This window comes from Dermacentor silvarum, chromosome 5 (assembly GCF_013339745.2).
Source record: "Dermacentor silvarum isolate Dsil-2018 chromosome 5, BIME_Dsil_1.4, whole genome shotgun sequence".
NCBI classification, from domain to species: domain Eukaryota; kingdom Metazoa; phylum Arthropoda; class Arachnida; order Ixodida; family Ixodidae; genus Dermacentor; species Dermacentor silvarum.
In genome coordinates this window covers 585,889-608,148 of record NC_051158.1, presented here as the reverse complement: position 1 = coordinate 608,148, position 22,260 = coordinate 585,889, and the positions used below count along the sequence as shown (strand labels likewise).

Genomic DNA, 22,260 nt, shown 5'->3' with positions numbered 1-22,260 from the left:
CCGAGAACGCGCACTGGTTTTTCCGATCGCTGCAGTGTTTCTCCTCCGAGAGTGAGCGTGAGGGCAGCTTCATCCTGCGCTGAGCCTCAGATCACCATGGACGTGGTCTTCTCTGGAGATGAGGCTCGATTAAGAACCGCTCCGTTATTATTAAAGGATGTCATCATATGTGAGTTTTTGAAACTCAATGATACAGGCCTGGTCTAGCGAACAGAGAATGCCCCGCGACCAAAGTGACCTACTTCGGTGATCACTTGGTAGTACTGTGGTGTGGCTTTCCGAAGTTCTTCCTGACTGGAATTACATTCTTTCAAGTGAATTGGTTTTCCATTAATTGGTACTAGGGCCACAGGCACGTTGCCCAGTCCACTGCGTAAGCACAGGCGACTTCGCTAATCATTAGTTACGAGAGAAGCTGACAAGGCAGTGTTTTCATAGCCGGTAGAGAAAACAGACATCCTTATGGTGTGCCTAAGTCAATGATAGTCCGATATCCAGCCCTACCCCGTGAGAGCGTACACCAAGACACCAGGAAAAGAGCGTCTTCAGTCAAACGGTGCCGATCGGTCGACGTGAGCGTCTTCAGGGAAAGACAGAACAGGGAAGTCCCTTACATCGTCGTTAGGTACGATAGACCTACGCTCATGCTCACCTTCTTCAACCTTCAGTTCAGCGTTATAACAATTTGTCATGTGCAAACGAAAGCATCATCTGTTAGAGTTCATTACACACTTAGCTCCTTTCTTCCAAGCTTAATACGCGCTTGACATATGCGGACACACCTATGAGAGTGATAGGCAATCATAAGTACGTACTTCCACCAAGTTCAACTGCGAGGCCCGAGACGGCAGAGCTTGACGTATAGGCGAAGTTTCATGCCTTAGATTCTACAGTAAAGAATTGGACGGTCCTGCTCAAGAAAAAATTAGGCAACAGACCTGCGTGCCCTTTCTTTTGACTACGCTCACGTGTGGCAGTGATCGCAGGAACGATATCTTGCATACTGACGTTATGACGCGTACACCTTCCGGGTGGTCAGATCTCCAAAGCAGTGCGGTAAACGCTTGTCTAATTGCATGTATTCACTTTTTATTCTCCTTCAATCTGCATTCCTATGACTGGTTTGCCTGTAGCCGCAGCGTCACGCATGTGTATAGTTGTTTCAAACAGAGGCGTGCGGTATATGCGTGCCATACAAAGACCACCGCAAATCTGATGATAAGCCCTTGTGGCGGCACTGCATACATTTATTGTTCTTGCCTGCTTTCTACTCGTATTGGTAGCACAAGCTTGCCAAAATGTCTTGTTACAGCTCGATACAAGCAGTTAATAGTACCGATCAGTTTTGAGCAGCCCTATTTTTCTCCGTGCTAATAGTAGCAATAGTGTTTTGTTGGTTCTTTTACAGAACAGTATAGAGTAGAGAAATATTTCATTTTTACTTACCCTTTGTAGAGTGCATTCATGTATCTGAATGTCCCCGTTAGGACTGCTGAGTCTCCGGCCCACAAGTAGTCATTTTTTGCACGCATTTGTAACTAAAAAAAGAAAATATTCTTAGCGGGGACGTTTTAAGGGGCGCTAGAAAGCATGATTGCATGGGCTCATCTACCTTGGTGGTCTGGCAACGCAAAAACCTGATTCAGACTTACGGGACAAAAATATTGCCAACTACCATCTATTATCTTTTATTTATGATGCTATTGGTGATGACTGGCTGCATGTTTTATTGTGATCGACGTTATATGGACACTCGAGACGCATTTTTGCCGTCGTCGTTGGCGCCACCGTGGTTTCACGGTTAGGACGCCACAGAAGAGGCACGCAAGCGGTATATTAGAAGGTCTCCAGAGACGTGAGTAACCGGTAGTTCGTTTGGCTTGAGAAACGACCAAGCCAAGCGGATGCACCAACAGCGATCTGCTCAATCAGCTTGGCGGTAGACCTTCTGACTGCTTCTGACTTGCTTACCGCTTCTAGCATTACCCTTCTACCCACAAGGACCAGCCTTCCTACTGATAAGCTGTGGGTGCGTCCACTATCCATACCACTCCGTGCTGCATAGATACGCCTTCCTATTGCTTTCTGTATTTCGCCGTGTCAATTTTATTGTGACTTGCATTCTATGACGATGTCAGCCGTGTTGAGCCTGCCTTACTATCTATCTATCTATCTATCTATCTATCTATCTATCTATCTATCTATCTATCTATCTATCTATCTATCTATCTATCTATCTATCTATGTGTCTCTCTGTCTGTCTGTCCATCCGTCCGTCCGTCCGTTTGTCTGTCTGTTACCGACTCAGTAGCCGAAGTTGTCTACCTGAGATGGCCACAAGGTATGTGCTCGTGACAGTGATGTCACGGCCGTTTCATCGTTGGCATTCCCGCCTCTTGATCTTTCTCGTGAATCTGTCTTCGTCACGTCTTCTACCCCGATCCTGTTGCCCAAATTTTCTAATAGCTTCGGCCACTAGTTATGTACTCGTAGTTCTGATGCCATTATGGTCATTGCATCGTCGTCATTAAGTGTTTAGTCATCCTGCTCTCGTGATACCATCGTCGTGATGCAGCCGTGATAGATTAGTTGTCACACCACCATCGAGATGCCGTCATGGTCCTTCAATCGTAGTCAATAAAGCTTTCTGATCTGACTTTCGTCATGCCATCGTCATCATACAGTCGTCGTGCATTCGTTGTCACACGCCATCGTGATACCATCATGGTCGTTCTGTTGTCATCATTCTAACTTAATCATCTCACTGTCGCCATGTCATCGTCGTCGCGCTGTCTTTCTACTATAGTCACCACTTCAGTGGTGAAGGTGGTGGGTGGTAGATGGCACATCTAGTCGCCGTCATGCCGTCGTTGTCATATTATCTTCTTCGTTTTATTGCTGTCGTTATTCATACTGTCGTTATTATTCATACTGTCGTTCTTTATAGTGATTACGCCGCAGCTGGCATGCCATTGCCGTCAGACAGTCACTGTTATGCATTCGTTTTCATACATCGCCATCATGCCATCGTTCTCGTGCCATTTCTGTGACACCATCGCAATCACACTGGCTTAATGATACGCGTACAGTCGTTGTAGCACTAAATCCGCTCCATCCACGCGCCACCGCCGCTTTTGCTAAGTAGCGCCAACCTTTCATGTGCGCCGTTGTTCCCTGATTCGTCACTCAAACCAGTTCCGCTTCCGCAGTTTCCCCTTCCGGGGTTTCCGTTTCCGGTTTTTCTACTTCCGGGATTTCCGGTTCCTGAATTTTCGCTTGTTGCACGCTCGCACCTCTACACAGCAGTGACGTCGCTTCCGTTAAAAACGGAAGCTGGGACTACGGAAGTTCCGCTTGACGCCGGAAACTGAGGGGGTGAGCGAGGGAGGAGCGTGGAGGAGGAGGGTAGGTTGGCGCTACTTAACCTGGTCGACAAAACGCGTATGGAGGTTCTTTAGGTAGCACCACTGTCAAAATGCACTCGTCGTTATTCCTTTGCCCTCATATGGTTGGCATGCGTTCGTCATCATGCATTCGTTATCATACCGGCATGGGGATGCCATTGAGATCGTCCCATTCTCTTTATTCTATCTTCGACATCCGACTGGAATTGAAGACGACGAGGTGATTCTTTAGTTGAACGCTTGCACTGTTGTCTTCGTTTTCGCTTTGTTTCGTTGCAATCTCTGGGAGATGCCACTCCCTCATTGCGACAATGGACGCAGATACTTGCGAGGACCTTCCTGGCGCGCAGACGTCAGGTCGGCTTACGTCCAGGAAGCGCGGGAGCCAGTCAAGTGACACAGACAGCGAGGCCACCGAGTTGTACTCGGACAGCTACGATTCCTCGGACGATGACTTCAAGGTTGTCATGAGCCGAAAGGCAAAAAGAAGACTGCTGCGGGCGTCATCGCCGGCAAGTGTCTCTACCGTGAAGGATATACCACAGCGCTGGTCGCACACTGTGCTCTTCTTGCCCGTGGATCCCAAGACTAATATGCGGCTCCTGAACAGACAGGTTCTTTCAGCGTTACTCGAGGGTATTGCGTCGAATCAGATTAAGGATGTGACAATAAACTCACGGAAGAATGTCATGGCTGTAGATGTTTTACATCGTAGCGCACTACAAAGCCTTCGGAATGTCACGGAAATTGACAAAGTAAAAGTGCGATCACAGATTACTACTGGCGGTAACGGCACTGTTGCCGTCATTTATGACATTGACATTTCCATTTCGAGCGACGACTTGCCAATATTATTAAAGCCAGCAACTGAAGGCACGCTCATCGCACATCTTACCAGACTCGGAAACACATGCTGCATGAAGCTTGTGTTTGAGGGAGATTGCCTTCCTTCTCATATAAAAGTTGGTCATGTCCGCCATATAGTTCGACCATACATACCAAAGCCTCTGCATAGTCACAAGTACTTCAATATTGGACACAAAAAAGCATTTGTGTGAACAATGCCGTGTGCCCGCGGTGCACTCAATCCCATTTGGAAGACGCCTAGGTGCCGCGCGACCGTCCTGAAGTGCCTTAATTGCAGCGGTTCCCACGAAGCCTCATCGAAGGACTGCCCGCGAGTGCGGAAGGAATTCGCGGTCCTAAAGCGCATGGTTCGGGATCATTACACACACCGCGAGGCTGCCGCTACACTTAGACGACGACGGTATCGCCACCGAAAAGCACAACCTAAAACCGCTCAAAGCAGCACGACGTCTTCCGCCAAAGCGGCTGCTCCATCAACGCGGAGCGCCAACATGAAAGATGCCGTGCAACCGAAGAAAGTGGCAAGAGTCGATCATCCTGAAGCGTGGCCCGCACTTCCAAGTGCACAACCTGCCACGGAGACACCTCGAATGCCACCTCCATCAACACCCTCCCCAACCGCTGCTCCAAGGACGACTGATGAGCGCCAGATTATAATAATGTTGTGGTCGCTGATGGATGCTGTGCGTGTTCTACTCAGCAACATGAAAACCCCATCGGCGCAGAGCGCGCTGCAAGTGCAGGACGCCCTGGGTCCAGTGCTTGCGGCCCTAGGGTAAAGCAATGGCCCGCCAGAAGTCATCGTTTTGAGAGGAGGTCCAGAATGCATCTGTCTTTCAATGGAACGCCAGAGGACTTAATTCGCACATGTCCGACTTTCGACAGTTTGTATTCGTGAATCAGTTTCCCATTATTGTGATTTGTGAGCCAAACCTGTCATATCACATCAGACTGTCCGGGTATGAGTGAATTATGTCCTCCGCCCAGGGGCAATGCAGAAAGAGTATTGTTTTGATACGCCGTGACTTGACATATATTCATCATCCTGTGCCACCTGACAAAGAAAACCAGTACGTGTGTTTGACTGTGAAGAAGAGCAAGGTCACCTTCCAATTCTGGGAGCCTAATTATGGCCATCAAGTCGTCTAAACTGCGAGCGCTTACGAGACATTTTGACAACGAATACACAGTCATGGGTTTTCACTAGGGATTTCGATGCCCACCATTACCTCTGGGGGAGCTCCAAGATTTACTCGAGGGGCAGAAGATTGGTGTCGACTGCTCCTGAACGAGAACTTTGCTTGTTAAATGACGGAAGCTCTACCTATCTGCGGAGAACGGCGTATAGTAGCTGTCTCGACCTCAGCTTTGTTTCGTGCTCCCTTAACGGAAGAGTTAAACCGTTCTCGGACTTGGAAACGCGGGGAAGTGAGCACATCCCTACTTGTCTCACGCTTGAGGGGCTGACTAGCTCCAAGTTCTCCGTTGCCGTCCAATCCATCGACTGGCCGAAATTTAAATCAATCCTGGAAGACTGCTGTCGAGGCGAGATAGCATCCAGCCTAGGGGACGCAATAAAAGGTGCCTTACGGGTTGCCACACATTAGACCTTGAAAAGCTCCAAACGCACCGAATTCGACATCGAGCTAGAGAAACTTCGCGCACTTCACCACCGTGTGGAACGAAGATATAGGCTCACAAAGTCCACTCATGAGTTGAGATTGGAAATACGCACGCAAAAGAAAATACAGCGTCGGATGAATAAGCTGGCTTCACAACGATGGACGTCTTTCTGCGAGTCTCTGGATCCCCGAAAGCCTTTGTCTCTTATATGGAGAACTGTTCGGGGCCTCCGTGCAACCCCTGGACAGCGCCACCCATTTAATACCCTCGTCCTTTACCTACGATGCAGCGAGATTGACGTCGCAGAATCCTTCTGTAGGAGGATTGCCGGTGTAGCATGTTCCACTGGAACGCCGACTCCTGACCACTCACCATCCTCACGTGATCCCCGTATGGAGTGCCCTTTTTCTCTGGACGAACTTGAAGCTGCGCTTGTTTTATGCAGGCGTTCCTCAGCCCCAGCACCAGATGGCATTATATACCGCGCTCTGTGTAACCTTGGTGAACAAGCTCGAATGGCACTCTTGCTCCTGTACAACGACGCGTAGCATACAGGCACCGTTCCCCAGGAATGGAAGTCAAGTCGCCTGATTCCACTACTCAAAGTTAGCAAGTCGCCTTTGGACATTTCATCATACCGTCCGATCGCGCTTGCAAGTTGTGTAGGAAAAGTAATGGAACGGATGGTTCTAACGCGACTGGAGTGGTACCTAGAGCCCTATGAAATTTACCCAGACACGTTGACAGGATTCAAGCGCGGTCATTCGTCTATAGACAACGTTGTGGACTTGGTAACGTATGTCGAATTCCAGAAGGCCTGTAAACGCTTGTCTGCTGCCTTGTTTCTAGACGTTAACGGAGCTTTCGAAAACGTCACCCATGAAGCCATCCTTAAAGCGCTAGAAGTAGTAGGACTTGGTGGCAAGACATACCTCTGGATTTGCAGCTACCTACAGATGCGATCACTCTACGTGCTCACCGGTGATGGCCCGACACCCCACTGCAATGCAACTCACTGCTCATAGCAGCATAGTAACTCACATCTGAAAAAGTATGTGGCAGAGTCCAAAACATTTCGTCAGTCTTCTGCACATTGCCAACTCATCTTGAATTTGAGTTGCCATGCATCCAAGGAACCCTCCACATTCCAAGGGCTAAAACTTTTTTGCAGGTTATGTAGTCTGTTAATATGCACATCCCACAGCGCATCAAAGTCACGACAAGCTTTTAAAATAAAAAAATGTGGTTGATCCCTCTTATATAGGAATCGGTATAGAACACGAAAGTGAAACGTGTCTTCACAGAAGTAGTGTAATGTTTATTGCACATTGATATATAATGTCTATTGGTGTTTTGTGGCTAAAGCGCCCTTAGGCGTTGATGCACCCATGCTGACGCCTGGGGGCACGTCTCCTCCATCACGACTACCAACGTCGATGACCATGAGCAACCGTCGTGCATATGGAAGCTGCACTACGCTGCACACGCTAGCACAACGCGAAAGACGAAGCACGTAACTGACACACTAATACAACGCGCAAGACAAAGCACGTAACTGAATCGTCACCGAGTCAAATCAGCGCGTACAGCGCGTCGTAATTGCAGCCTCCGCGATCAACTTCAGAAACATTTTCAGAGCTAATTGCGGAGGCCACGCTCCGCTGTGCTGAGTACGGTGAACGCCACCTAAGTGGCGTTGGTAGTGCTTCTTGATGCCAGCGTCCCTTCGAATGCTGGCATCGAGGCGTCGTAGTGCTGAGACCACCGAAGCGTTCACTGTCGGTGCGCGTTAGTGTCATAATGCAGTACTTCTCTTTTCTGCTCGTAGGCGGCGGCACCGCCCCGAGCAAGAGCGCGAGTACACGGAGGAGTGTTAGATATATAAGGCGCGTCTGTGTAGCCCTCTGCAAATGCGTTTGTGGCGCAATGGGTTAAACGCTCGGCGATCTATCGTCGCGGACCGAGAGGTCGTGGGTTCGATTTCCAAATTTTGCATGTTTGTGGAACTTTTTCTTCTGGTTTCTTTCTTTGTATTATGTTCTAAGACGTATTTCCGTGACGGAAATACGTCAGTGAAGTCTTGGTGGACCCCGGCATAAAACACTTTTCGTGTTAAAATAAAGCACAAACACACTTGGTCCCATGGTGCTGGTGGTGGTGGTCATAGCTGCTCTTCTAGAGCTCCAGGCAGATGTGCTTGGCTTGAAAAGAAGGCAGTGTGGTGCTGATGGGATCACGACTTCATTGCCATAGCGACGGCACAACTATATTGGTAGTGGTGACGTCAGTATCGAAGCAACACAAGAAACGAAAGTCGCTTTCTTCAACTTGACTCTCACGCCAGAAAATTATGGCATTATGGAACTCTTGGCATGAAAGTGATGCCCGAGTTAATTGCTTGGGACAACGATGCAACCAATGGTGTTCTGTACATGCACACTAGAAGAGGCACATTTATCACTGCCCGTAAGAAATGAAACCAGAGTGATTCAAAGATGGCATGACTGGCAAACTCATCACTGAAACTTGATGACTTCACCGCTAGGACTGACGAGTTACTCAAAATGAGTAAAACAGCCAAACATCAGAGGCCTCTGCATAAGCAATACAGCTACCTCATAATAAAGGAAATCCTTGCCTGAAGGAGACAAAAAAGGAAAAGTAACATGCCTGCTCTCAGAAGAAAAGGTGCTATTGCCAATACAATTCAGTAGTCACAAGAAAAAAGATTATGGAATCCCATCTGCAGAGACATGGTGATAAAACTGTAGTAAAGAAGGTCTCAGAACTAAGACTATAAACAAGAAGGCGAAACACCCTGGCTCAAATTCTAGGAAGATGAAATATCGGTCTTGAAGTGAACAGACACCTTGACAGGCACTCCTTGAGGTGAATACCGCTTTATTAGTTTCCTAGCACAAGTCGAACGATGAAGAGCAAGCTCAGCAGAGTCGTCTCGGCTTGGGGTCTCGGTAGGTTAAGCTTACGCTTACGTTCCAGCTTTTGCCTTTTGCGTCGCTTGTAGTAGCAGAGCCACAGGGCTGTCTCTAAGATGAGCTTGGTCTATGTGCAGCGCAAGTATTCCTGCCGACATTTCTAGTGTAACCATGCGAGACCCGCTTGTTTGTTTGCCTGATTTTACCAGGCAGGCATATCTCTACCTCTCCGAAGTCTCATCAGAGGCCGTGAGTAGAAGTCTATTGAAGGTGCCAACGTTCTCCTTCTTTGATCCTGCTTATTTCTACTCGATCTCTTATCGGTACATTCCCGACATCAAACACCAACGTAGCATCCTGGCAGTATCATTACGGGTGGGGGTCGGTCTTCCCGGAATGAGCCAACCAATGGCTAATGATTTGTAGCTTCGCCGCGTCGCCGCTCCTTGCCGCCCATGCGTCGTCGACCAGGCCCTGAAAATGAGGGAAACTAGCCCCCGCAGTTCAATTGGCAAGAAATGCGCTGTCGAAATGCTCAAGTCCTCGAACTTTGCCGTCGAATATTGTCGAAGTTTTTGTTGAAGGCACCCATGCGTATGCTCTTGTCGATACCAGTGCTGCCGTTTCTGTTATAGATGCCAAACATTGCCGCAAGCTTCGAAAAGTGACTACGCCTCTTGAGATGATACCCTTACGTACAGCGATTGGAGAACCTGTTCGGCCTATAGCCGCCTGCACTGCTCGCCTTATCATCGCTAAAGAACTCTATATTGTTGAGTTTATCGTCCTTTCATCCTGCTCGCATGACATCATACTTGGCTGGGACTTTCTATCGTGTAATCATGCCGTTATTGATTGTGCCAGATCTGAACTTGAGCTCTTCCCGTTGTGTGACCCGCCCTACAACGACACTCATCAAGCCGCCCACAAACTTGTCATAACAGAGGACACAGAAATTCCGCCGACATCAGCTGTTTTGCTCCCCGTGTTCTGCAATAGCATATGTGACGAAGCTGCATTCTTTGAACCATCACGCCTCCTTCTAAGTCGGAAGCCGCTTCTTCTGCCTTATTCGACCCTGCCTATTTCGAATGGAACAAGCGCTCTCTGCCTCACAAATCCTCTTCCGTATTCCATCCAACTGCTTAAAGGTGAATCTCTTGGATGCGTGCAACTGTGGTGGTTCGCGGGCACAGGGACTCAGATACAGGAAGCAAAGTCATAGACAGGACAAACATTTATCAAAGACAGATGGCGACAATTACATTTACGATCAGCTAACAAGACACTGTGGCTATTTGTATAACGGTCCATGCAGTCCACGACTCACGCGAGCTATAACAGTGCGTGTCCTTCGGTCACTTCGTAAAATTGTCACTCACAATACTGGTGACGATGGCGGGGGCGTCGGCGCTTGCAGACGCAGCGTTGTTTGTACGAATAACTCGTACAGGCGGCCAGCGCACGGGAAGATGAACTGCTCGCGCGACAGCACGGCAGGCCCACGCGGTCAGCAACGCGGTACCGTGGCCACGACCCCAGCAGACGGTTGTGCCGGACCCTTTCACGTGGCTCGCCCGAACATCGCACTCGCGACCAAGGCCATCTGGAACCGCTGGGCTCGAACGCTCGTTCACCGCAGGAACAGCACCGACCCGCTCAGTCTGCTCTGCATCTCAGCTCTGGCCGGAACACATGTTCACCGTGGGACACGCCAGTCTCGTCCCGGCTGGTCTGGTAGCACCTGCTCGGTCCGTTTTGTGCCTCAGGTTGAACCCGTACACGCCCTGGCTAGCCTGGCAGCGCTAGCTCAGCCGTTTTCGTTCCGAAGGGCCCCGAGCTCCCATGCTGATGATGATGATGATGATGACCTTTTCTTTGGCGCATACCCACTCACGGGGATCGGCCAAGAGTCGGGCAGATTTTATATACGTGCTAAGTGAATAAATTTAGCAAATGTTTAATTTTGGTAAATATAAGAAAGCGAATAAATTCTAATACAATTCAGTGGACAATAAATATATAAAAAAGTAGGCATACTAGTACAAGAGGGAATAAGGTAATGATAAATGGATTAATATGATTAACAATGGAACCGGTTTGATTCAACAATGAATTTCTCTATGGCGATGCATACATTCCTGTGTGAGTGTCCAAGCACAGAAGCTCCGAAAGACAGCAGTTCCGGAGAGTTCAATGGCAGGCCGAGCTGTCGCATTGCAATTTGCAATGTTCTTTTTCTTAGGGAGGAGAAACGCCGGCAGTCCAGTAAGTAATGGTCGATCGTTTCGAATTCGTTACAGAAATGGCACAAAGGGGAGATCGCCAGACCAGATCGGTGCATGTAGAAATTTAGGCGGGGGACTCGACATCGCAGTCTTGTTAATGTCACCTCTGTTTGTCTGGATTTGCAAAAGTTCCTGCTCCAAGGGAATTGTAAGTGGTGCAGTTCGGAGGATGATGTTAGTTCTGATTTTGATGCCATAAGGGTGTATCTTCTAAACCTGGCAGACGTTATGAAACCTGTCGTTGGAAGAAGGGAACACACAGGGCCTGTAATAGAAGCCTTTGCCAGGCTATCTGCCGCTTCATTCATAAATATGCCTTTGTGACCAGGTACCCATACTAATCGCAAATTCTGCAAATGACTTGGAACCAATGAGTGCAAATTTTTTACTATATGCGACTCGCCAGGAGCAGTAAGTGAGGTGCACAAGGATAGAGAGTCTGTTAATACTACCGCGGTTGTTGTGGGAGGCTGTAGCTTACGCAAAGCTAAGACAACAGCTAGGAATTCCGCTAGGAATATTGGAGTATAGTCGGGGAGTCGAACAGAAAAAGACCAGTCTAATGCAGATGAAAAAATTCCAACCCCGGCTTTTTCCTCACTCTGCGAAGCATCTGTGGCTATAATTACGTTTGTTTGGAGCTTGTCCAAGTGATCTTGGAGTAAGCCGTTAAGAATATGCCAGGGAAGTTGCTTCGCATGGTTCGGGTATATGTTATCATAAGTAATAACCAATGAATTTTGGATGCTGCTTACCGTGATTATATCATTTAATCGTACATTTAACGGACTTAATAACGATTCTGTTTTATTCACCAGTGGCGTGTGAAACCGAGGCCATGGGACTCCAAAAAATAAAGCGGGTTGACCAATAAATATCGACTGGGATCTTCTTATTGGTGATTCATAGAGCCTTATGAATGTTTGAACAGTGAGTATTTTAAATCTCATTTCTAGGGAAGGAAATCGTGATTCCTTGTAGAGCACGGCGTTTGCTACAAACTTTGGCAGCCCCAGACATAAACGAAGTGCTTCCCTTTCCAGCAAAAGTAGTGGACGTAGTTTGTAAGCAGGGGAGCCAGAGAATAACACACAGCCGAACTCTAGAATTGGCCGGATATACATGCGGTAAATCATTAAAAGTGTGTCCCTGCGCATGCCCCATCGATTATTGCTAATCCTTTTCAATATCCCCATTGCACGGGAAGCTTTTGAGGTTATATTTTCAATATGTAGACGCCAGTTAAGGTTTCCATCATAAACAATTCCTAGGTATCTGACTTTTTCCACTTGTGGAATAGTGGAATGGCGGTACGAAAGGGATATCGTAAATGGGTCTTGTACCGGAAAGACAAGAACAGCGCTCTTATTTACATTAAGAGACAAGTGAATACTATCCAGCCAAGCTTCCAACTCGCATAAGTATTCCTGTAAGTACTCGTACAGTGTCTGAATATCATTTGCCGAAGCAAAAAACGCTATATCATCAGCGTAAACGTACGTGCATATATTCTGATGACAAGGAATGGAGCTTAGCAATATATTAAACAAAAGCGGAGATAACACTGAGCCTTGTGGAACCCCGCGTGTTTGTCTGAATTTTCCTGATGCAATTCCACTTTGCGCACAGTAAAACTCCCTGCCCTGCAAGAACTCAGCAGTCCACGTTATGAAGTAATCAGGTAATCTAATTTCCTGCATCCTTTCTGTTAAAATAGGGTATTCCACACTATCGTATGCTTTTGAAATGTCTAATGTAACTAGAGCTGCACATTGGTTGTGGTAGCGAGCCAATTGAATTCTGCTTTCTAGGTCGACGTGTGCGCACCAGATTGACATCCCTGGCCTAAATCCAATTTGACAGGGGCTCAATAATTCTCTTGTTGTCACAAATTCAATCATGCGGGTGTATAATAACCTTTCTATTAATTTTACAAAATTTGATGTTAGAGAGATCGGCCGAATATTGTCTAGTACATACCCTTTGTTTTGGTCTTTGAGCAGTGGAATCACCTTCGCGATTCTCCACACAGGAGGGATCCAAGCATATTGTATTGAGTGATTTACAGTATCTAACAGAACGTTAGGAGCGATGTCAAATAGAAGTTTAAGCATCTTAGTAGTGAGTCCATCAGGACCTGGGGCTGCAGCTGGTAAACATGAAACAGCCTCCGACAATTCCGACAAAGAAATCTCTTCGAAATCTTCAAATGTGCCCAGTCTTTGAGGAGAGGAGGGAAAACAGGTCGAGAATCGGACCTCCAAACCTCTCGCAATTACCTCTAGAGATTCGACTTTATCACTCGTGGTTAAAACTATTGACTCCAAGTTCAAGGGACGCGGAATAAATTTTTGTGATCTTAAAAACCGAAACAGTGCACGCTTATTATTTGACTTTGAAAGAAATTCAAAATGACGAACATTGTAATCATCTTTTGCCTGAGATACCGTTCTTTTAAACGTTCCAGCCATAAATTTATAGTTATTCCAGTTTCTCGGAGACTGGTTCTGCATGAGTTGTTTCCACGCAGCTTTCCGTCGCTTGTAAGCCCGCGAGCAGTCGTCATTCCACCAACGCGTAGAAGTACTGTTCTTGCTAGCTTTTAACTGGAATTCTGATCTTTTGCGCGAAGTCTCTAAGATTGAGCAAATATCCTCAGCGTTCAATGCATGATTTTCAATTGTTGATTTGAAAGTGGTTTGCAAACATTTTTTAAATCTATTGTAATCCACAAATGAGTGGATTCGAGCCTCCACGGCGGACTGCGAACCTATGACTTCAAACTTAATTGGAACGTGATCACTATTTGTCCCAACATTCACTGTTTCCCATGCTGATATGGAAAGACCTGGACCCGAAAATGTAAGATCCAGCACAGATCTAAACTGTCCGCGAAGAAATGTAACTGATCCCGAATTTTGACATAGAAAATTATTACTTGTTGCCCAGTCCCACAGACGCTTACCACACTGGTCTGATCTGACTCCCCAGGATATATGATGTGAGTTGAAGTCTCCAGCCAATACAATTTCTTTACCGCATTTTGCCAGAACTAAGTCTAGTGGGCGTGTATCCTGAACACCCGAAGGAAAATATACATTAGCCAACGAGAAGGGCCTACTGCCAGGGAGAGTAATTTCTACCGCTAAAATTTCACATTCTGGAGACATCAGCTGGAATGATATATTTGCCCTGTGGCAAAACTTGCTTGATACCATAATTAATAAGCCCCCTCCTTTAGACGGACGATCTAGGCGAAACGATCTAAAATCACGTAAACAAAATAATTTTTCAGGAGATAACCAAGTTTCTTGCAGTATAATTATATCTGGACAAAGTTGATAAGACAGAACGTTTAAATCGGTAGAAGCAGCGAATATTGATCTGCAGTTCCACTGTAGTACCCTCATCTACCTTCCGGTGATGAGAGCACCGCAGAGGCAACTGCCTCCTCCAAAATATTAGATTTTGAGTTGACTTCAGAGAGGATTTTCTTAGATTTACTAATTGAGCGTAAAGTGGTATTCTCCAGTGGAGAAAACCTCCTTTTCTGAGCCCTCACATCAATTTCCATGTTTGAGGTATCCTGTGAATCAGAATTGACTGAGCTAGTAGTGTCTTTGCTTGAGGAACCTGGAATAGGCCTAACTTGTTTTATGAGAGATGTTGCAATAACCTCATCTTCCTGAGCGTGAGGTGTAGTAGCATTCATTTCAGAGTGCATTGGTTGAGCAGTAGCAGTCGGTAATAATTGCACTAGTTGTGAGGATACAAGGCCATTAAAACATTCCGTGACGCTTTCTACAATACGCTCCATGATTTTAGCCATAGACTTTTCAATCGCTTGTGCGATTACCTCTGACAGGGTTCCATCAACGACAGCCTGGTGTCGTGCTGTCACACTCGCATATCCATGAGCTCTTTCCTTTACGGCCACAATGGCATCTCGGCGTGAGCAACGCCTTTTGTCCATAACTTCCAGGATTTGAATTTCTTGATTTCTAGCAGGGCAGTTAGAATAATCAGCCTTGTGGGCTCCATCGCAAAGGCAGCACGTGTCCGATTGAGCCGAGCAGTCACTAGCGGAATGGCTCTCCCCGCATGTACAGCAGCGAAGGCTAGATTTACAACCGCCTATGCTATGTCCGAAGCGCCAACAATTGCGGCATTGTAATGGGCGCGAGGCAAGCGGATCCACTCTGAAGATCAGAGGCCAGACCTTTATCTCAGTGGGGCAAGATGTACCCGCAAACGTGGCAATTACTGATTCTGTGGGTACACGTGCATTGTCCACTAGTCTGTTGCACCGGTAAACAGAAATTGCCCCAGCCGCGGAGAGCTTTTCCAGGGTCTCTGCCGGACTTAAATTCGAGTCCACACCACGAACTATTCCCTTGGTACAGGCAAGATGCGGAGGGATGAAGGCACTTACTTGCAATGATCCAAATGATGAGCACTTAAGTAGGTCATACACGCACGCCTGGTCTGGCGATCGGCAAACAATCCCACCCCTGCCAAACTGTCGTACATCGGTGATGTGCAAGTAGTGATGCGTGGCCGCCTGAAGCTGAGCCTGCACTGCACGTTCGAGCTCCCATGCACGTTCGTCACGAGCTCGCGCATTCTCTTCTTCGTCGTGGCTTCAGTTGGCTTCTTCCAAGTTGGAATACTACTTTCTTACTACAGCAACCCATTGAGGAACCTTTGTAAGGTGGGTTTGATGCTGCCTAGAATGGGCGAAATTTCAACTAAAGAACATTTTCAACGGAAGTTATTTTGAGAATATATTGCAACACCGAACGCTTCCTTTTACCAAGTTACTTCTCCCAATTTTCACGGTGGAATGTGCACGCTTACGACAAAATCACGACGACTTTTATACATGCTCTATAGAGGCACGGCGGAGGTGAGGACCAAGATGGCACCGGCGGAGAGCATGTCCCCACCATGGCAGCCGGACTTGGTATCGAGGTACCCAAAATGAGACGTAGTATGAAATATCAGCAATGGAATCGCCATCGGCGATTTCGACGAACCGAATTTCCTGTTCATATTTCACCCATTCTAGGCAGACTCAAACCCACTTTACAAGGGTTCCTCAACGGCAGCAGCACGACGCTTTACCACAGTAGCACAGATTTGCCCTCATCTTTAGGCTGCACTATCTCCGGGATCAGCCTGCGGTAAGAGGCTAGAAACATACCTGATTTAAAGAAAGTTGTACAAGACACATACAAGAAATTTCAAGAAAGTTGTAATTTGGTAAAAGGAAGTGTTAAGTGTTGTATTACATCGCCAAGAAAGCTTTAAACATTTAGGCAATAAACAAAGGATGATTATTCAGGAGATCCTATATAATGACACCTGAACGGCGAAGTATATTTTATCGGCATACATTGTGCCAATCTTGAAGACGTTTGTTGCACGTAAAAGTAAAATTCTATCGACCGTGCAGAACATGTATCCACGCACACAAACTCAAACGCACGCCCACAGGTGTTCACACATACACGCCTACACTGACATTCACACAAATGCGCACACACAAGCAAACGCGCGCGAGCACACAAACGCGAACATGGTTGCACAAACATACGCACATAACGCAGAAACACAAACACTTGCACGAACATGCAGGCAGACAGACAGCCATCTACGCACGCACGCACACACACAAAGCTAGCGAAAAACATGCTGAGGAAGATATCCGATGAACACCACCACGCTAGAAAGAACCAATATGGTGCCAGTGCTTTCGAAAGGCGACGAAGAGCGGGTCACGTGCCGATTTTTCCAGCCCGGGCCCGGCCCGGGCCCGTTTTTACGTTGGGCTGCCCGGCGGGTCTCACCATAAAAAAATTTTATGGTGAGACCCGGGCCCTGTCCGGGCCCGGGCCTCACTGAAAATTATCTACGTTACCAGCGCGGCCCGACCCGCCAGCCTCTTACCTTAGGCCTGAGTCCGGCCCAAGCCCGGCTCGAAACCAGCCCGAACCCGGCCTGAGACCAAAAAAGGTCACCATGTGGCATTAAAAAAAATAAAGTAAAGAAGAGAATGAAAGGAAATTATTCTTAAGGCATAAATACATGTCATATGCAATTATGAACATCATTTCACCGGTCTGAATGCTAATACCAGCGCGCAAAGTAGTACGAATGACCCTGCCGAGCAGTATCGCCAGCAGTTTCCAACGGCGCGAACTTAATGTGGCCCAATCCACTTCGATCGCAGCTCCGCCGCAGTATTGTTCCACGTCGGGCGCCTCACTGCAAAGCATGCGCCGCCCCAGCCGCTAGTCCCACTCAGCCGTATTCTATACACTCCAGCCGAAGCGCAGATGTTTGTATGGGTGTTCTGTGGCGCGGCCACGACCGGTCGCGAGCGCAGCGCATGGATGGTGTAAATGGAGATAGAAAGCTTCTCGTTCCTCCATGGTGCAGCGTAATGCGCTGCTGCTAAACGGCCGGTTGAGAACATGCGTGCAATCATGGATGGACGCAGTGCCATATTTCAGCCGCGTGACGAATTATCTTATCTTACCAGTCATCGTTTTACCGATTCGCCTATGAAGAATCAGCAAGTCGCGAACGCGCTTGCACCGCGCTGAAAGCATTAATTACATTGGTTTAGGTAAGGAATACAATGGCATCCTTTGGTTTGAGGCGACTTCGGTTTTTCTGGACTTTTGCATTATGTTTGAACAGCGCAAAATACGACGGAAAGAGAAAAGGCAAGTACACATGAGTAGCACTGCTAGCTTCCAGCTGCATCACGGCGACAGGTTTTTCAGAGTCGAGACACGCGAGGATAACTCGCTGCACGTTACATGCCCCGGGCGGCCCGGTTAAAAAAAGCACATGCCATACCCGAGCTCGGCCCGAGCCCATGAAAAAACTGCCCTACCTGGCCAGGCTCATGGGCAGGGCCGGGCCCGGGCTTTCGGGTAAGCCCGAGCCCGTGCAGTAGTCTAGTGGGTCAACGTGTGCCTCCCCCCTGCCCGACGGTGCTGCTATGGAGGTACGCTGCTCCCACTGTACAGGCTGTGCCCTCTGTCGGTGCTGCCGTAAAGTCCGGGCTCAGTGCGGTTTCCATTCCGGCGGGAATCGAAGAAATTAAAAGGACCTTTTTTGTCAGTACAGAGCGCCACAATCCCAGTGGCAATCCCCAAGTCACCGAAGTTGGCGTGAAATACGTTTACTGAAGAGCGGCACAGACCTACTGGCTCAAACCCTGTGACCGCAGTTGGCATCGATCGGCTTTATTGAAGAGCAGCTCAAACTGAGTGGCACACACACAGTGCTCCGTCAGCATGAAAAAGGTCAATTGAAGAGCGGTCACATGTCACAACCCATGTTGGCGTCAACGATGTTCGTTGAAGAGTGGCACATAGGTACACAGTGTGACATATCCAGTGAGGCAAGCTGGTAAGACGGTTGGTTTCGAACTCTGTTAGCACAGCAGCCCGACGCGCTCTACCTATTCAACCATGAAATGCCGAGAAATCCAGGTTTGTGGGAAAACGGTTAGAGAAATCGATAACACAGTTAGCCTCCAAAACGTGCGTGCAGTATCCAAAGAATGCTAATCGCATTAATAAATTCTGGTGTATTACGTGCCAAAACGACGGCACCATTTTGAGGTTCGCCTTAGTGATGTACTCCGGATTAAATTTGACCACTTGGGGTTCATCAACGTGCGCTTAGTGAATGGTACACGAGCGGTTCTGTATCTCGTCCCTATCGGAAGGTGGCCGCCGCGGCTGAAATAGCTGCCGTTTACACTTCAACTATATGCTTGTCAAAACAAATAAATATTACGGCTTTCACGCCGATGTAAACTTACGAAGGGTACGTCGTACATCGCCTGCATCTCGAATAGTACAAACGAGTTAATGATATTGTTGTACACCCAATGCACCTCCCTTGCTGATGTGCGGTTTCCAAGGCCAAAAATTTCCAATAATCTGAAAATCGGGTTCAGGTACATATACTTGAGAGGCATTTCTCCTAAAGGAACGCCATTGAACTCAAACTGTAATAAACACATGAAGATCAAATGAGTGACTTTTAGAAAAATTAACCTACGGCATTCAGTGCAACAGAACGACAAAAAGAACCTTGTACATGTAAAGACGTCATAATTCCCACAAAATATAGCAAACGTTGGCGTACATGGTGCATTGTGCGGTAGTTCCCAAGTAATAGATTAGCTGCCTATGATCCAATTATATCTTACAAATTATTTTTGGGCCCCTTCCCCTACTCCCCATCCCCCTCCCTTGCAGCTGTAGAACTAAAGCCAGTCATTTTTCAACACATGTTCATATGCACAAGCCCTGAAACAAGCATCATTTTGCCAGAACGTTCCATAAAATGTTTGATCTCCAAGGCATTGAGCGTCAACGTTTCCACAAATATAACGCATCTATACGAAGTTTCTTTGGTGGAATCTTAGGAACAACTCGGGGGAGTGCGTATATGAAAAATATATACACATTAGTGAGCAAAGGCAAGAGATCCCCGCACCAAAAGTTTCCGGTTCTGAGCGCTATTTTGCATCAGCTAGCGAAGATGTTTCTATTTGCGGGAGTGTTGAACCTTTTTGGCCTTGAATTTGCCGTTGGAGCAGAGCGGGAAATAAATCGACCAGCTCGGTTTTGGATGGCTTCTAACATTCAGATTAAGTACTCATGATGAGGAGAACATATCGGGGATGCGAACTTGAGCTGCGGATGGACGAAAGTAAGGAAGGCTAATTTCCGGATGTAAGACAGGAAATTTTGTACGTCGCGACGAATTAACCGTAGTGTTTTCGAAGCAGTAGGACATGTGGTTGTTATATGAGAGGCCCAGGAAAGGTTAGGTGCGAGATTAACGCTTAGATTTTTGTACAGTGAAGCTTCAGATGATAGATGTGCATTTATATAACAAAGTTGTAGTTTCGCCCGAAAGGCGAAGCATCGATTCCAATAGCAAATTAGTAGAGACCTATACGAAGCAAGGATAGTAGCTTAATGGGCTGTGTAAAGTCGTGAACATTCGCTTACTAACTAAACAGACAATCACGGTGTCACGCGCGCACAAGTAAACCTGAACACATCTCGCTCGATGACCGCGGTGTGAAAACGCCTAAGTGAGAAAGCGCGCCAGCAGCAGCGGGCAAATTGACCTTCGAGCTGTCTCTCGTGTCGCTTCAACGCGAACATCGAAAGCACAGCGCATACGAGGCTACCGGCACTCGGCGCATGCACTTCGTTCCCATCGCAGATCACGTTGGCAATGAGGCCGGCGCGGACGCCCGCTTCTCCCACATCACAGATCGCTTTCAAGATACGGTGCCCGCGCGGCCGTTCTGTGAGCAGCAGTCGATGGAGCGGAATGCATCCCCCCCCCTCCCACTCCGTCACCTCGCTCCGGTGCCTCACGTGCGAAAATCCACGCGTTTCCGGCCTGCCTTCCTCCCTTGCCTGCGCTACATTAAGCCGCGATTGCCGGCTGTGATGATTATGGACGTTCGTCACTTGTTTGTGTGTCTTCAGACGAGAAAAACGCACAAGAAACGCTAGTAGGCAAAAAAAATGTTTTTCTTTCAAACACACGATGGGCAAGGAAAGGAAATGAAAAGAAAACAAAACAATGTCACAGCGGATTTTCACGCGCACACCGATGTACGTGACGCTCAGTCCTACACCAGCGTTCGGCGCGTCAAGAGTTCCGAAAAAACATCTCACGGTTTCGGTCGTGACGATCGACTCGCTTGTCGTTGCCGCGGTACGGTCGCCGAGGCGAGCCGAGGCAAAGGTGGCACGGTTGCTGCTGCTGGAACCGCCGCCGGCACACGGCTGCGCTACCGTGTGCGGCGCCTGGCTAAGTTGAGGACACCACTGCGTTGTCCGTCCGCAACTCACGAGGACCGCAACCCAGGGTCGGCCCACGCGGACAGCACCTCGGTAGGCCTCGACCAAGAACAGCCCTCAGCAACTGCGCCCTGGCAGGAGCCGCTCAGCAGGCCTCGTCCTTGGTCCCGGAACAGGCCTCCGCATCTGGCCCGGGTAGGCACGCCTTGGTCACTCGGACGCAGCAGGAACCACGGCCCGAGCTCTTCTTCCCGAGCGTCGCACCCGATCTGCTGCCACCGTGGCTTCGCCGCTCGAGCTCCTCCGCACGTTCGCCACGTAGCACTTCTTTTTCGTCGTTTTTTTGTTCTTTTTTCTTCCAGCTCCCGTGCCACCTGCCCTCAGCTCGTCTTCTTCACTTCGGTAGGCACTTCTACTGAGTCTACATGTCTCGGAGTACACGTAAAAAAATATATAAAAAAATATTGTGTCCTTTCCCCACAATATCCCCCCGCTCAAGAAAGTTGTTAAAAAAACAACTTTTAGAAAAAAAAATACACAAGTGAGTTCATTTATAAATGATGAACCGAAAAGGATGAGACGTCCAGAAGTCAAACGCGGCTGAGGTAGTCGGCACCTATGTTTTCGGCGCCCTTAATGTATTCAACCACGAAGTCGTATTCCGTTAGCAAGAGACTCCAGCGGAGCACTCGGCTATTCATATGTTTGGCAGAGTTTATGTAAGCGAGAGGCTGGTGGTCCGTTTGCAGCACGAAACGTTTGCCGAAGAGGTACACATGAAACTTTTGAATAGCCCACACAAGTGCCAGGGCTTCTCTCTCGATGGTTGAGTAGCGGGTTTCTCGTGCGAGGAGTTTACGGCTGGCATAGGCTACTGGATGTAGCACCCCGTCGTGACGCTGCAGTAAGACGGCGCCAACACTGGTCAAAGATGCGTCCGTGCGCAATATGAAGGGCTCTTGTAACTCCGGTGATCGTAAAACCGGACTAGACGATAGCAGGCGTCGCAACGTTTCAAAAGCTTGTTGATGGCATTCTTCCCAGATGACCTTATTCGGACCTCGCTTCTTGGTGAGTTCTGTTAGAGGTGCTGCCACAGCAGAATAGTTTGGGATGAAATCTCTGTAATAACCCATTAAGCCAAGAAAGGAGCGAACTTCTTTCTTCGTCTGCGGTCGCTTTGCAGCCTGAATCTTCTCTAATGTCTCAATCTGTGGCCGGAGAAGATTGTTCCCGACGATATGTCCTAAGAACTTTACCGAAGCAAAGGCAACCTCACTTTTTG

At 47.9% G+C, this 22,260-nt stretch overlaps 1 protein-coding gene across 1 annotated transcript in view; it reads left to right on the top strand.

The window, feature by feature from the left end:
- Positions 1 to 15,073, top strand: part of LOC119452699 (uncharacterized) — a 40,258-nt gene extending 25,185 nt beyond the window's left edge. The window contains 2 exon segments of the mRNA XM_049667122.1: positions 3,726 to 3,916; positions 14,984 to 15,073. Of these exon segments, the coding sequence (XP_049523079.1) occupies positions 3,726 to 3,916; positions 14,984 to 15,073 (281 nt within the window).
- Positions 15,074 to 22,260: the final 7,187 nt, after the last annotated feature.